The sequence below is a fragment of the Setaria italica genome, chromosome V, assembly GCF_000263155.2.
Source record: "Setaria italica strain Yugu1 chromosome V, Setaria_italica_v2.0, whole genome shotgun sequence".
NCBI lineage: Eukaryota > Viridiplantae > Streptophyta > Magnoliopsida > Poales > Poaceae > Setaria > Setaria italica.
In genome coordinates, this window is record NC_028454.1 from 38,652,277 (window position 1) to 38,668,433 (window position 16,157).

General features: G+C 46.7%; 3 protein-coding genes across 3 annotated transcripts; 2 read left to right on the top strand and 1 right to left on the bottom strand.

Annotated features, from left to right (window-relative positions):
* The first annotated feature begins 907 nt into the window (after positions 1–907).
* Positions 908–2,031, top strand: LOC101760030 (vacuolar protein sorting-associated protein 28 homolog 1). The gene has a single exon (XM_004970130.3). The coding sequence runs from the start codon at positions 1,182–1,184 to the stop codon at positions 1,818–1,820; it is 639 nt and encodes a 212-aa protein (XP_004970187.1). The 5' UTR covers positions 908–1,181; the 3' UTR covers positions 1,821–2,031.
* A 3,089-nt stretch (positions 2,032–5,120) lies between these two features.
* On the top strand, positions 5,121–6,462 carry LOC101760430 (putative disease resistance RPP13-like protein 1). The gene has a single exon (XM_014805229.2). It carries the CDS (start codon positions 5,666–5,668, stop codon positions 6,440–6,442), a length of 777 nt encoding a protein of 258 aa, XP_014660715.1. The 5' UTR covers positions 5,121–5,665; the 3' UTR covers positions 6,443–6,462.
* Positions 6,463–11,297: 4,835 nt separating this feature from the next.
* On the bottom strand, positions 11,298–15,504 carry LOC101760848 (sphingosine kinase 2). The gene is made up of 10 exons (XM_004970131.3): positions 14,974–15,504; positions 14,728–14,850; positions 14,526–14,626; positions 13,921–13,993; positions 13,754–13,840; positions 13,575–13,652; positions 13,431–13,501; positions 12,886–13,164; positions 12,152–12,274; positions 11,298–11,934 (listed from the first exon to the last, which is right to left on the bottom strand). Exons 1-10 carry the CDS (start codon positions 15,329–15,331, stop codon positions 11,728–11,730), a joined length of 1,500 nt encoding a protein of 499 aa, XP_004970188.1. The 5' UTR covers positions 15,332–15,504; the 3' UTR covers positions 11,298–11,727.
* Between the last annotated feature and the right edge of the window lie 653 nt (positions 15,505–16,157).

The following is a 16,157-nucleotide window of genomic DNA, read 5'->3' on the forward strand; positions in this document are numbered from 1 at the left end:
TAATTTCAACCGCCAGTAACAAGAAGCCCCGTTGCTCTCGTGGGCCCATTGCTCTGGTGACTAGAGGAGGACTGGAGGAGCCGACAGGAGCATCCAATTTCAACTGCCGGCAGCAGCTACCCGGCAGGCAAGCGGCGAACGCCACGGATGGCAAGAACCCGCTGTTCCCGCTGTCGAGGCTGCCCCTGTCGCTGTCGTCGCAGGTCGCATCCGCGCTCAGGGTCGCGAGGCAGTTCGCCCTATGCCTTCCCACCAGCAGCGGCAGGAGCGGCGCCGCCATCTTCGGCGGCGGCCCGTTCCAGCTCCTGGTGGCGTCGCCCATCGACGTCGCCGACGGATTCTTCCTTGATGACCCGCACCTGCTCCGCTTCCTCAAGAGCCCCAGGAACGGCGCCTACTACGTCGGCATCACCGGCATTCTCGTCAACAACGAGCGCGTGCCTTTGCCGCCGGGGGTCTTCGACCTCCACGCCGGTAGCGGCACGGGCGGCGTCATGCTCAGCACGGCGCGGTGGGCAGGGGCGGCGCGGCCTGTCCGTTGACGGCGACCCGACCGTGGAGGGCAGGGGCGGCGCGGCCATGGTGGGAGGGGGTGACGGGTGGATTTTTTGTTTCGCGAGGAGGTAAGTTGTGTAACGAGTTAAGTTGGGTAACCAGAGGCAACGAGGGATAAATAACCCACAACATCGTGAGGAGGTCTAAAATCAGTGTTTTTGACAGTGGTGGATAAATAACCCGCAACATCATGAGGAGGTCTAAAACCAGTATTTTTGAAGTACTTAAGTACTTAAAACTATGGATCTCAACTTCATATTTTTTCTGGAGCTGGAGTTGGTGGAACTGAATGTATTTGGTAGGAAGTTTTATAGATTTATTGGAGTGAAATTGTTTTTTAAAATGGAGTGCTCCCAGACACGAACACTCCTTTGTGCTCGCGAGATCGCTTCAGCAGAAAGGCAAAACAAACGCGTCAAGGCCTTGGCCGCGTCGTCGCCGAATCCTTCAGCATCTCTCCTATTCACACGGAACCCCTCGCACTTCTTCGCAACTCCCAAACCCATCCTACTCCGATCCCCCTCCCCTCCTCTCCTCTTCCCCCAAATCTCGCGCGCCGCGAAACCCTAGCCTGCCCTCCCCGCCAATCCGCTCGCCGGAGGGAGGAGGGAGCCCCGCCGGCGCCGATGGAGGTGAAGCTGTGGAACGACAAGCGGGAGCGGGAGCTCCTGGAGAGCTACGCGGACCTGTACGCGATCATCAAGGCGACGGAGAAGCTGGAGCGGGCCTACGTCCGCGACCTCGTCTCCGCCGCCGACTACGAGGCGGAGTGCCTCAAGCTCATCTCCCAGTTCAACTCCCTCTCCTCCTCGCTCGCCGGCGCCGTCACCGTCCCGCGCTTCGTCCAGGCGTACCGCCTCGACTGCCCCGCCGCGCTCAACCGCCTCCTCCAGTCGGGCGTCCCGGCCACCGTCGAGCTCCGCGCCGCATCGTCGTCCTCGGCGCCGGCCGCCACCGCCGCATCCGCCGCCTCCATCGCGCACTGCGTCCAGACCTTCATCACCGCCATGGACGCCGTCAAGCTCAACATGCTCGCCAACGACCAGGTCCGCCCGCTGCTGCAGGACGTCTCCACCTCCATGGCCAGGCTCGGCCCCCTGCTGCCGCCCGACTTCGAGGGGAAGGTCAAGGTGAACGAGTGGCTCAGCAAGCTGCATAAAATGGGCGCCGCGGATGAGCTCACCGAGCAGCAGGCTAGGCAGCTCAACTTCGACCTCGACTCGGCGTACAGTGCCTTCTTGGCTGCGCTGCCTGCTGGCATGTGACTGGGCAAGGATCTGCCTGCTTCATTCCTATTTGGTTGGTTCTTTCTATTTTGTTACACTTCTGACTGAGTGGATCACTGTTGTAGTGCTATAGATACATGTAATTTTGGTTGTGCTATATTGCTGTTTATAAGAAAGTTTCCAATTTGTGGTGAATTGACCTTGTGTTGGTGGTTTCTGTTTCATTTATCAAGTAAATATGTTTATTGCATGATATACGTTCATAGTACAATGCATGCTGGTCTTTTCATTTGATATGTTTATTTTCTGTGGAACATATGAAGCAATACCTGTAAATTATATTGTTATCTCCCATTATAGGCCATTATCTTTCTGCTTGCATGAAACCATGAATGATCTATTTGAAATTTAGGGAAATTGGATCTGCTGATTCTTCCTTGGGTTCCAAACAATTGAAATGAAAAAGAAAAAGAATGGTTGCAACGCATTGAACTGTTCTAACTTTGATGTTAGTTGACAACTTGAGATATTACTTCGAGTAGTTCAAGCATGCTTGGTTTCGGAATTAGTTGTTCATAAATCATAAGCAGCGGGCACAGTTATGAGTTATGACCACTGCCTGCACTTCACATCATCATATCACCTTAACTTTAACCCCCATTGTACTGATCCTGATAGGACTAAAATTTAAATGCCTAGGAGGCTGTTAGTTTTTTTAATATATTGAGGAAGCTCATTGAACTAAGAATGTGTAGGCAGTAACCCGCCAGTCTGTGACTGGGAAAGAATTTACCTGCTTGATTCCTATTTGGTTGGTTTGTTCTATTTTCTTACACTTTTGGCACTGTAGAGTGTAGATCACTACTGTAGTGCTATATATGTGCTTAATTTTGGCCGTGCTATATTACTGTTAATAAGATACTTTCCAGTTTGTATGTGTGGATCTTGAAATGTTCTTTTATACTAACTAGCGTGTTAGAAATTAACAATGAGCACAATTATGTAACTGTCTAGTGCCTACTATTGGGGTGCTTAACCATTGCAATTTGCAACATGGATTTGATAGATTGGTAAGACCACTATGTTCACCACTCTAACAAATGTGCCCTCTACTTATTATGCTGGAAGCTACCTGGCAGTTAATTAACTTATTATGATTTATGAGGTAGGATAGGATGGAACCACTTGGAACTGTCCCATGTAATTTTTGAGACTTGTCATATGGTAATATGAATTAGGCAGTGTGCTGTCAGTTTACTTTGGATCTTTTGAATTTTGAGTAATACTCGCATACAGATGCCACTGCTGTGCTTTGGTGCACACTTTTCCTGCTGTTTACCATACTCATGAGTAGCGCAATTGGAAACTTGAGAAAAACAATTGGTTTAAGGCTGCTTTGAATTGAAGTAAAAATTTTATCTTACTAAAATTCTGGGTTTATTAAAGCACCATCATTTCGAGGCCCTAATGTCGAAATCCTTTTTTTTTCTCGCGGTCCAGCTTCTGCAAGTCGTTCTTGACGATCACCTTTGGTTTTAATTATTGGCCTTGACCTCTTGTCCGGCACGGTGACGATTGCCTGTGTTTCCATTACTCAAGTTGAGTTTTGTCACTCAGCATCACCATTCAGGTGATGGGTAGGAATTTCTTTGGAGTTATGGGAAGGACATTGCTGTGCTCAGTACTAATCTTAGCTCTTATTCCCTTCGTTTCTGTTTCTCTCATGTTCTTTTATGCTCTCCAAAATTGGCGTGTTGCAAGTCAGGTCTTGGCCATGTAATTTGTGAACCCAATTTAACGGAAAATCATATTGCTCAATTGCAATTCTCTACTGTCATGGGTTTCCTGTAAAACAAAGGACCAAGGGTCATATTGTATTCTTGGTCACAGCATTCAGATCTGAAAGGGTGATGCAAAAGCATGAAAGGCCAGTACTGGTGGTAAAGAAAGGAAGGTAACTTTACCTACCATCTCATTGACTCGATTGTTCTTTTGCTGTTTCTGCGCGATCATTGGTGTTTGGCGAGTGGTTACACTTTAAGGGAAAACAGAGTCGAATAGTTCTGGACTCCTGCACTATAGAAAACAGTGCTGCACTATGGGAAAGAGTGGGATACTGGTGAAACTTCGGTTAATGCAAATTGGACTGGTCCCGTCGTGCAAATCCCACCACTCAACTGTTTGGCGAGTGGTTACACTTTAAGGGAATAACTAACACTACATTAAGCGGATCACCATTTGGTTTCTGCTGAGTGTAACTTGGTCTAAAACAATCATTTCGATCATCAATCACTGAGCTATCAACATGGCCAAGTCTTCAGCACGCCTGGCTCAGCCAAATATAAGAAAACAAGCCTAGTCATTTTTCTGCTCCCAAAAGGAAACAAGTGAAGTCAGGGGGTGTTTGGATCTTTAGTCGGGATCAAAGTTCATGTCACATCAAATATTCGGAGGCTAATTAGGAGGACTAAACACGAGTTAACTACATAGATGGAGGCTAATTCGCGAGACGAATCTATTAAGCTTAATTAATCCATCATTAGCACATGTTTATTGTAGCATCACATTATCAATCATGGACTAATTAGGTTTAATAGATTCATCTCGCGAATTAGGCTCCAGTGCAATTGGTTTTGTAATTAGTTTATATTTAATACTTCTAATTAATACTAAATATTTGATGTGATAGGAATTTTAGGAGGGATATAACCAAACAGGACCTGACTCGAAATATTTTGGTAACGACTAGTCATTTTTCTGCTCCACTAAGCTCTGTCGGGAGCCTATCGCTGGGTCAGATCCGTAGCTGACTGGCGGTTTGTTGAGTCCTGCGTTTCATTCCTCTTGCAGTCCCCTGCTCCGCGACCTCGCATCCCACTCCGCCACCGGTTCCGGATCTCTGTTTCTGGCGCCCTTCAGTTTTTTCATCCGTGTAAGCTCTCAACTCGCCCTTCTGTCTATTAATTCGTTAGCTATTTCCAATTTCCCGACTCTTCGTTTTGTGCATCCATTCGCGCATGGGAAAGGAAAGATAGTCAGCTTGTAGGTTCTGTATATCTCAGGCTGCAAGTCACCAATTAGGGGGTGTTTGGATTCCACCCGCTAAAGTTTAGCACCTGTCACATCGGATGTTTGATACTAATTAGGAGTATTAAACATAGGCTAATTATAAAATTAATTGCACAGATGGAGTCTAATTCGCGAGACGAATCTATTAAGCCTAATTAGTCCATGATTTGACAATGTGGTGCTACAGTAACCATTTGCTAATGATGGATTAATTGGACTTAATAGATTCGTCTCGCGAATTAGCCCAGGGGTTCTACAATTAGTTTTATAATTAGCTCATGTTTAGTCCTCCTAATTAGCATCCGAACATCCGATATGACACCGTTAAAATTTAGCACATAGTATCCAAACACCACCTTAATCTCGTCTTTCTCACTGTAGCATGTTTCTTCTACGACAAGATTTGTGTCTTTGCCAGTAGGTTTCCCCCAGCATAGCATAAGCACTTCCATTGCTCGTCTCGTCCATACTTCCTTCCAAAAAAGAAACAGAAAAAAAACATGAATCGGTCTTTTTTCTTCTCATCATTTACCTGTTAATCCATTTCTTACCTCTACTCTTCCATTTTGTCTTATATTTTTCACCCTCATCTCTTCCTTCGTTTCTTTTGATCCCCTAGAAAAAGAAAATCTAGAAAAAATATCTTGAGTTTTTGCTTGCTTCCCATCGTTTGCCAGTGTAGATCCCTGCCAATATCCCAACACCTCCTGCTATTTCAATTCATTCTGTTCTCTTCCTTTTCACCTGGAAATACTTTCATCATCCAAGATCTCTTCACTTGCAAAAGCGGTGGAAACACAGACTACTGCAGTTCCATGGCGGGCGTGGCGCTGGCCGGCTCACGGTGGGTGGCATCGCCAATCGTCAACAAGCTGCTCGCTGACGCTTCAACCTATCTGGGAGTGGACATGGCGCGTAAGCTCCACGAATTGGAGACCACCGTCCTGCCACAACTTGACCTGCTGATTGAAACGGCCGAGAAGAGCCCCCATGGGGACAAGCTGAAGGCATGGCTGCACCAGCTCAAAGAAGCATTCTATGAGGCCGAAGACCTGCTTGATGAGCACGAGTACAACCTCGTCAAGCGCAAAGTGAAGAGCGGCGAGGAGCCCGCACGGGAAGCGGATGCCCCCACCATTAAAACAAGTATTATGAAGCCTCTTCGTGCTGCGACGAGCAGGGCACGCAACCTGCTTCCTGAGAACAGGAAGCTAATTCGCAAGCTGAGTGAACTGAAGGCCACCCTGGCAAAAGCCGAGGACTTCCGTCAACTTCTGGGCTTACCAGCCAGCAACAGCACAGGGACATCTGCTGCAGCAATAGCTATTGTTCCTCCGGCAACATCACTAAACCCGCCAAAAGTGTTTGGGCGCGACAAGGATCGCGACAGCATAATAGATCTTCTCACCAAGAAGACTGCCAACGATTGCTCAGGTAGATTCTTAGGTTGGCCATTGTTGCACACGGAGGTGCGGGAAAATCCACCTTGGCGCAACTTGTTTACAATGACAAGAGGACACAAGAATATTTTGATGCCAGGATGTGGGTCTGCATCTCAGGCAAACTTGATGTCCATCATCACACTCAATTAGACTATATTTAATACTCCTAATTAGTATTCAAACATATGATGTGACATGTGCTAAAATTTAGCAGGGGGTAAGAGACACACTGCAAAAGTTAGAGAGATTCCTGCTCGTCTTGGATGATGTGTGGTTTGAAGGATACAGCAATGAGAGGGAGTGGGACCTACTGCTAGAACCTCTGGTTTCTCAGAAGGAGGGAAGCAAAGTTTTGATTACTTCTCGACGGGATACATTTCCAGCTGCTCTTTGCTGTGAAGAAGTGGTTCGTTTGGAAGACCTGAAAGATGCTGAGTTTTGGGCACTCTTCAAACATCATGCTTTCTCTGGAGCGGAAATTGGAGATCAGCAGTTGCAAGTGCAGCTACAAGTGATTGGAGAAAAGATAGCCAAACGTCTTGGACAATCACCTTTGGCAGCAAAAGTTGTGGGCTCGCATGTCACAGGAAAGGAGGAAGCCTTGGAGGCAGCGCTTCATCAGAAAAGACACCTTGAAGATTTGCAGCTTATCTGGACTGAAGAGAATAGCTCCCAAGCAGACGACATTCAACATTTGGAGATCCGGGAAGGTTTGATGCCACCACCTCAGCCTGAATGGCTTCATTACGGTACACTATTCAAAAATGACTTGACTCGTATGCAAGGACATGACGGTTGAGATTAATTATATACTTCTAGAATCTTAAGCTGTAGTATAGATAGTATAGGGGTATGTTTGAAAATATGTAAAATGGCATTGCGCCTCCGCCTCCACTGTCGCTGCTGGTCTTCTCCCCTGATTTCTTGCGGAACGCCGAGACGCCCTTGAGCTTCATGCTCTGCTGCGTCTTGATGAGCCGCCGGCGTGACGCGAGGAAGCTCCGGAGCGGCACCGCCGGCGAGAGCGTGTGGCCGTTGAGGGAGCAGTAGGTGTAGGGGCACACCCGCAGCGCCGCGGGGCCCTCGGCGTCGGTGGCGCCCGGCGCGAGGTCGAGCGCGTCGGGGAATTTGTCCTGCTTCATGGTCGATGAGCACGTGGCGCGGCCCAGGCCGGAGCCGGAGCCGGGCGCCTCCTCCGGGAATTTGGCCTCCTTCATTCACTGTTCCATTTGAATTTGTGTGTCACGATCACGAACATGCGAGTCCGTTCTCTGTCGTCGTTCACCTGGCTTTCTACGAGTTCAAGTGCGGCGTGCCGGAGGCGGCGGTGGCGGCGGCGGCGGCCGAGCGCTGGAGATCGACGGGCTAATTACAATTTTACCCATACCAAAAAGCAGTTTATACTCTATACTACTATATGGTAGTATTGTACACCTTAAAAGAGCTCAAAGCTCAAATTAAAGGTTACAAATCCTCCCTGTATCCAAGCTGGTTACTTGACTGTTCCTATTTTGAGAGTTTGGGATATTTTAAACTTGTTAATTGCCCTGGGTTAGAAGGCTTACCACACGACACCAAGATCCTTAGGCATTGCCACTATCTGAAACTAGATAATGTTCCAAATCTGAAGGCATTGCCTTCTCTTCCAGCAGGCCTTAAAGAATTATCAATTAGCCACTGCCCACTGCTTATGTTTATTACCAATGACGAGTTGCAGCAGCATGGTCAGAGGGAAAACCTGATGAGGATAGACCACTTGGCATCACAACTCGCTTTGCTTTGGGAGGTGGATTCAGGATCAGATATTAGGAGCGTACTGTCAAAAGAACATTCATCTCTGAAGCAGTTGATGACCTTGATGGATGATGATGTATCTGAACATATTCAAACAATTAAAAGCTCTGTCGAAAAGGGAGGAGATAAAGTATTGGCGAAAGAAAATGTCATTAATGCATGGCTATGTTGCCATGAGCAGAGGATAGGACTCATCTATGGACGGCATATCGGGCTGCTGCTGATTCCACCGTCAGGACTTTCTAGACTTCATCTTTCTTCATGCAGTATTACAGACGGAGCCTTAGCTAGTTGCCTTGGTGGACTCACTTCAGTGCGCCACTTGTCATTGAAACAGATTATGAATTTAACCGCACTCCCGTCAGAAGGTCTTTCAACATTTGACAGCGCTTAAATTCGATGCTGGTGCCTCAGGTCATTAGAGGGCTTGCGAGCTGCTGCCTCCATTTCAAGCCTTCACCTCAGTTCCTGCCCTTCTTTAGAGCTGGCTCGTGGAGCAGAATATATGCCTTTTTTTTTTAGGGTCATCCCCACCTGAATTTTCATTACTGGGGCCATTGTCTGACCAAAGTCTTACACCGTACATTTTTTGCATTGAAATCTTAGCGGAAGAGGGAAACTGAAAATTTCATGAAACTGTTTACATGGAGCTAGATAGAGAACACCAAGCTTCTGTTACTACTCGCTCCTCTTGTCTGAACCTAGCGCTCCAAAGGCGAGCTTCCTCACGGCAGGAGAGCCAGAACCGTGTATGTGATGGTATGATTTGCCGGAACACATGTGCATTCCGTTCCTTCCAAAGCATCCAGGTAATCAGAAGGAGAAAAGCCGAGAATTGACGGACAAGAACCGTTGCCGGTCGGACTACAGTCCACAGTCGGCGCACTGTTGTGTTTGTTGTGTCGAAACCCATGGAGTTCCAGATTTGGGAAGCAAAGTGGCACTGGAAAATAATGTGGTCACAGCTCTCAATCTGACCACACAACTCACACAAGGGGTTATCTAGGATGTGTTTTTTGACCAGGTTTTCGCGGCTCTGTATTCTCCCTTGAACTAGCAGCCACCCGAAGAACTGCACATGGGGTGGTGCGCGATTGCGCCAGATGAAGTTGAAGAAGGGTGAGGGGGTGGATCCTGCTGCAGCCATGAGTTTGTGGTAGGCGTCCCTTGATGAGAAAGAAACATTCTGCTTGCTGTTGGGGTAAATTCTCTGGTCATTCCCGGGTCTCAGCGAGACATGTGTGAGCAGGTCCTGCAGGCTACCAAGCTCTGAAATTGCTTGAGCTGATAACCATGGCGCCAGGTTCAGGCGCCAGGTTCAGGTCCAAGTCACCGGTCATTGCTTGTGCTACGGTCATGACGTCGTCGAGGACATGGCTGTGAAGCATAGGGAACAGATCACGGAGCCGTCCTGCGGCGAGCCACCTATCATGCCAGAAACTTGTAGTTTGCCCGTTTGACAAATATAACTGCTTTCTTGCTGCTGATTCATTGAGTGTTAGCTTGCCACACCTGGAATATCTTCATATTTATTTCTGCAGGAGCTCTGCTTCCTTATCAATTATTCATCTAACGTCCCTTAAATCACTATCAATTTGTGGTATCCAGGACCTGTGCTTCCTTGAAGGCTTGTCTTCACTGCAACTTCTCGAGGTTTCTTTGAGAGATGTTCCAAAGCTCACTGCTGAGTGCATCTCGCATTTTCGTGTCCAAAGGGCTCTCCTTATTAGCAGCTCTGTGTTGCTCAGCCATATGCTCTCGTCTGAAGGTTTTACAGTCCCGGATCTCACTCTTGAATGCTGGAAGGAGCCATCCTTTTCTTTCGAAGAATCTGCGAAGTTCTCATCTGTCGAGGAGCTATCATTGGTTGGATGCGAGATGAAGTTCCTGCCAAGAAATCTGAAGTGCCTCTCGAGTTTGAAGAGACTCAGGATCGGATGCTGCGCCAACATATATCCGTTACCAGATCTGCCATGCTCCCTCCAGCACATAGAGATATACGGTTGTGAGCTCTTGAAGGAGAGCTGCCGAGCACCTGATGGAGAAAGCTGGCCAAAGATTAGCCCATATCCGCTGGAAGCAAATCTATTGAACGTGCTTCAGACTCGCAACCAGAGATAAATGGTAAAGGTTCCACCAATTTACTTTCAAGGGCTAACTTTCTGCAAAAAAAGAAAAATCATTTCAGCCAGTCCTGGTCTTTTGACTATACATGTTTGCAACAGCTGACCTGAGATAATTCCCCTGCAGCAACGTTACCAGGTGGAGTGTCCCAAACGGTTCGACTCTCTATCCTCCGATGCCACACTGTGCTCCCAACTTGCATGGCTCCATCGTCTCCTCTCCTCTAGCGCCCCTGCCACTGATTCTGACTGCCTACGAGAGAGGGTTGTGTTGGTTTTCCGTTGGTTTGTATCACCTTTTCCTTTCCCTTATCTGCCATCTAAATTTGGAAGTTGCTCTGTTGTGGTACCGGTACTGGTTGCAACTGCTATCTCTCGTGTGCTCTGCTGTGGTGTACTTCTGAAGTCTTAAGCTCTATATAGTTATGAGAAAATATGTACCTCAACTTTGAGATTTCTTTTGGATAAAGCATCCTCTCTGTGATGAAACTTTGTGATGTATAGAGTTCTTGATTTTGTAGTTGACAGAATGTTCTATGTCCGTTCTTGTTTAGACAGTCGTGGTTTCCTGGTTTGTGTTGTTGCGAGGAGTGAGTACTTCGCGGACACGATAGTTCTTTTAACTGGCAGTAACCTTTGATATCAGCATTAGCGTTTGCAATACTTTGTAAATAAAGGTGCCGGAGTTAGGCCCCCGATTCTAGTGGCCTGACTCGAATAGATTTTTCACGTATACATGTGATCACATGATCTATATGGACCATTCATTTCAAAATTAACGGTGAGATGAATCATGGGTAGGTGAGAGAATCATGAGTAAGTGAAAAATTCAACGGTTGGATAGATATCATGTGAGGCAAATGAACGGCCGAGATAACCAATGTGGTCACATGTACACGTGGAGATGCCTTTTCCGGCGGCCAGACTCAGGCTGTGGTTGCCTAGAAACGCATCACAGTCGCCTCTGAATAAACCCCTCTTAAGCAACTCTCAGGCACTAAATAAAATTCGGAAGGAATCATTATGTGCCTACTTTCTGAATCTACTTTCCAATGAAGAGATTGAACAAAATGTTCAAGAGTTGTGCAAATACAAACCATATATATGGATTACTTTAACACGTCACGATCATTTCACCGTGAATCAATTTATCATGCCCAAAAGAAAATTATGATGGTATATGAACAGTACTATCTACACTGGGTTGTTAGTTACAAGTTACAGCTCATGAAGAATAAGTCATAAAATTATTAAACAACAATAAAAACAATTGACGCGATTAACCTTAGGAGATATGATAAAGGGCAGAAAGGGAAGGTCATTTGAGGGTATTTGGTCTGACATTCATGAATGCCACAGTTGTCTTAGCAAAAGACAACCTTTTCTTGGTTTCGGCTTTCATTGGCTTGTTGACAAAAGAACTGTAAGATCCCTTTCTTGTTGTCTCTCTACTTGAGCATTTTTCTTCTAGAACTTGGCAAAGTTGTAGGCAATTTTTTGTTTTGTCAACGCCAATCTTCACCGAATTTTGTTTGGGCAATATACAGTAGCCAATGCTTGGTGCACTGTCAGCTGAATAGGAGGACCATAAGCCATCACATCTTGATGTTGGCTTCTGCCGTACGTTCCTTCTCCTCTAGCAATTACCTCACCGTCCACGTCTATAATGCCACCCTTTTTTGGGTTCCCAACAAGCGGGCCTGGAGATAATTTAAAAGATCTTACCTGCAAAAAGTCACAGTAAGGGGGTTCGTTTCCTTGTTACTGATGGACTATTGGATCATGATAACTAATCATGCTGCACTCGCAACAAGACATAAGTTGAACTGTTGAAGCACCTTTTATTCAGTTAAAATATAACCTAATATGTTTTTTTTTTACTTTGGGGAAAACGTCACTGTAAGTTGCAACATCTAAATTTCAGTGGATGAGAAAAACTAACCTTGAGATATGTAACATAAGGTGATTTGACATAGCTCCCATCGCTCATCTTCATCAGTAGAGCTAAAAGATCGGCCTTTGGACAATCTCTGAGTATGACTGCATCCATATAGCCATCTGCGAACTGCACCACAATCATAGCATTCAGCTTCCTTGAGTCAAATATACTAAATCAAGACTGATAAAAAAAAAACACTCCTCCAGAAGCGAATGGAACTGAATGCTCAAATATACGATGCATAATGATGAGAGGCATTCCATTAACGCATACAAGCAAAAACGCAAAGCCCTTGTCATAATAAAAAATGAGCTACTGAAGAGAGGCATTTAGCCTTAAGAACTTTACTCCCTCCGTCCCAAATTACTATTCATTTTACCTTTTCTAGACACATCACTTTTGTTATGTATCTAGACATAAGTATATATCTAGGTGCATATCAAAAAGTATGTCTCTAGAAAAACTAAAACGAATAGGAATTTGGGACGGAGGAAGTAGTTCTGTACGAACATTTTCTGAAGTTCATTTGGCAAGTATATATCTAGGTGTATATCAAAAGGTATGTATCTAGAAAAGCTAAAACGAATAGTAATTTAGGACAGAGGAAGTAGTTCCGAACATTTTATGAAGTTCATTTGGCAAGTGAACACGCTAGCTAAGCACAGGTTTCAAAGTGCAAAAGGAAATGGGGACCCTTGATAAAGTGTTACTATTGCTAGAGCATATTATTGGGTTACCTTTGCCTCAGGAGCTGCCATGATATCCTCGGCAGCCCATGGCACGTTGTTTATCCAAACTGCAACAAATGGACCATCAACAAATCTCCAGTCTGAAGCTTGGAACTCGACCGAAGGACCTGGATAAGAAGACGGATGAGATTTTCCATTTTGCTCCAGAGACTCTACCATGAAATTCTTGACTTGCTTGATGGGTTCTCCATATGCCTCATAGCCTGGGGCAGGCACGAAGTGAATATTTCCACAGTATTTTCGCAAGTTCATTATGCGAACCACGGCCTGAAACAAGGCTAGAGCTTGTTACGACTTCAGGGATCATTTCCCAAACAGCAAAGAAACAAAATCGGAAGGCAACTTTCTGAAGCTAGAACTGATCCTACAGGTCCCAGCCATGTCAATTACTTGTCATAATTAACAAGTCCAAATGATGTCAGCAAGGAGTTGGATACAAATTCAGGAAAAGAAAGGACAAAAGGCAAGGCCTAGATCTTTCAGAGAAGATAGATGAAAGAACTGCCAAGAAATGGGAGTGTTTTAGTACATACATAGAAGTCCAAGCGTGCACTTCCTATCCACCTGTATTTCTCAGACTCAATATCTATGTCGGCCACCAAACCTAAGACGTCAATCAGGTAACAATCAGAAAAGTTTCTTAGAATTACCTCTATTTTATAAAGTCTGTTGCATACCCCAAGTCATTAGCAAGACACTAAAAAATTTCTTCTCCCCTTGCAAAATGGTACAGACATCCAAGGACTGCTTGTGACCTGTGTATAACCAGAAGTTTGTGTTCCATAAGATTCTCCCCAGGAAATCCGCATGATTCATGTACTTCCGTACATGAGAAAGAAAGGAATAGAGAGATGACCTCTGATAATGGCAAATACAGCATTTGAAACAGAGCATTTCTCACTGGCAGCATGCAGGAGTGATTTAGCCATGCCATTTCCTGTACCTGCACACATGACAAGACCAGGCCTGTTCTGTGGCTTTCAGAATTTTCTTGTGGTAGTGTTGTAGTTAATATTGTTTTACCCGCTGGAATTAGCCCAATTGGCATCTTTATTGCCTCCTCCCAATCTGTTCGTTGAAGAATTCCGTTCACTACCTAGGTCAGAAATCACAGCATCAGAAGCAACAGGTTACACGTTTCCTCCTCGCAAAAAAAAAAGGTTACACCTTTCCTCGCAGATGTTAACGATAAGAATGACTGGAACCCAGTGGTTTTTAGATTTCCAGGGACTAAGACTGGATCCAAATATGTATCACAAGCTATGACAAACAGGAGAACATGGTGATGCCATGCATCAGTGTTAGTACCGTACACTTTCAGATAACATACTATTTCTTCAGGCAATCTTCACTAGGTATTTGTGAGGAAGGGGTATCACGTCAAAAAAACGTTAACCAATGAACAACTGGCTTAAACAACCGCATTTCAGATGAGCTCTATGAAGTTTGAGGTTTATTATTCTTTTTTGAAACGAGGTTTGAGGTTTATCAGATTCAAGTAACCTTGCTGAGTACAAACAAAACGTAAGTCAGCGCTCTAGGCCAGCCTGAACGCATGTTACGCGCTTATCGTTCAGAACATACAGCATACTAGGCTGCAAACACTGGTTTGTCACTAAGTCACTAACCTCCACGAGGACACCGTCGCCGCTAACGCAGACAATGCCGTCGTACTTGGCAAGGTCGAGGGAAGTCGCCACCTCCCGGGCATGTCCCCGGTACTCGGTCTCTGAAACAGATCACGAACAGAACGGATCGATGTAACCACAAAAACCATGGAAAAATACTTGGTAAAATTCATGGAAAACCATCCGCATTTGCATGCTGAACCTTGCACTGTGATGCTCACACCCGCAGCTTCAAACAGAGGCTTGATTTCCGCGTCGTAGATCTTCTTCGCGCATTTCTTGCCGCCGAAGGGGTTGACGAAAGTGAACAGTCTCTTCGGCCGGCCTACGGGTGAAGTTTTCAGCACAGACATGATTAACAGGTATTTTGATCTCGCATTAATTAGTGTGAGAAGAGAATCAAAACAGGGGAGCACTTCCATCTAGCCTGAGCAGTGAGCACACATACCGAACGAGTCGAGGCAGCGTCTCATCCTCTCGCCCCACGCCGCGGCGGCGCCCTCGCCGTCGGCCATCTCGAGCACGAAGTCCCGCCTGCACCGCCTCCCAGCTCCCTTCTTCCCTCCCGCGCCCGCGCCGGACGCGCACGACGTCGCCCTACCCGCGCCCGCCGCAACGAAGGCCCTCACAACGACCTCCTTCCCCCTCGCCTCGACCCCGAGCACCTCGCGCTCCAGCGACAGCGCCCGCTCCCCCGCACCGCCGCCGCCGGTCGCGCGGCGCCACCGTAGCTCCCCGCCCCCGAGCGTCGCCTCCGCCGGCGCGCCGTCCACGCGGACACTGACCGTGGCGGCGCGGTCCTCCATGCCCTGCCCTCCCTGTCCCTGGCGTAGCGGCGGAGTCGTGTGCTGGCGGAGGTTTGGGCGCTTGACAAGGGAGTGGCGCGCACGCAGGAGCAGGAGGCAGCGTGGACGGGCAGGAGCAGGACGAGGCGATCGATGTGGAGGGAGCGGACGGGCTCGAGTGGCGACGTGCTGGATGTTATGGGAACGATAGCGACGGGCTGCTCATTGCTCTGTTGGTCATGGCAATCCCCACGTTAGAATGACACTTCATACTTATTGTGTGTTTGGATCCTAAAGTTTAGTTCTTATCATCGAATCTTTGGATGCTAATTAGGAGGATTCAATATGAGCTAATTATAAAACTAATTACACAGATGGAGGCTAACTAGATTCGTCTCGCGAATTAGTCTCCATCTGTGCAATTGGTTTTATAATTAATTTATATTTAATACTCCTAATTAGTATCTAAATATTTGATGTGATGGGGACTAAATTTTATAGCAGTTGTAAGCTGCCAGGAGGCGATGGGGTGCTCATCGTCTCATTGCTTAACGCTATGGGCTTCCTCTTCACCCTTCCATGTCATCCGGCGATCAGTTCAAACCGCTGGGCAGCTCGCTTGCCGTGCACGGCGACTGGGCACCCGGCTAGCCAGGTAGTGGTATCATCAGATTGAGGCGTACGGAGATGGTTCAGAGTTAGTAACTGTAAACGCGAGCCAACCATAATAAACTATGCGGCGGGGTCCAATTAACTTCCTAATTATGAGAGCCCTGCACTGCATACTGCGTGTTCATGGAAGGTCTTCTAGAGGCGAACGACTGTGGAGTTATCAGATGGGATAGGC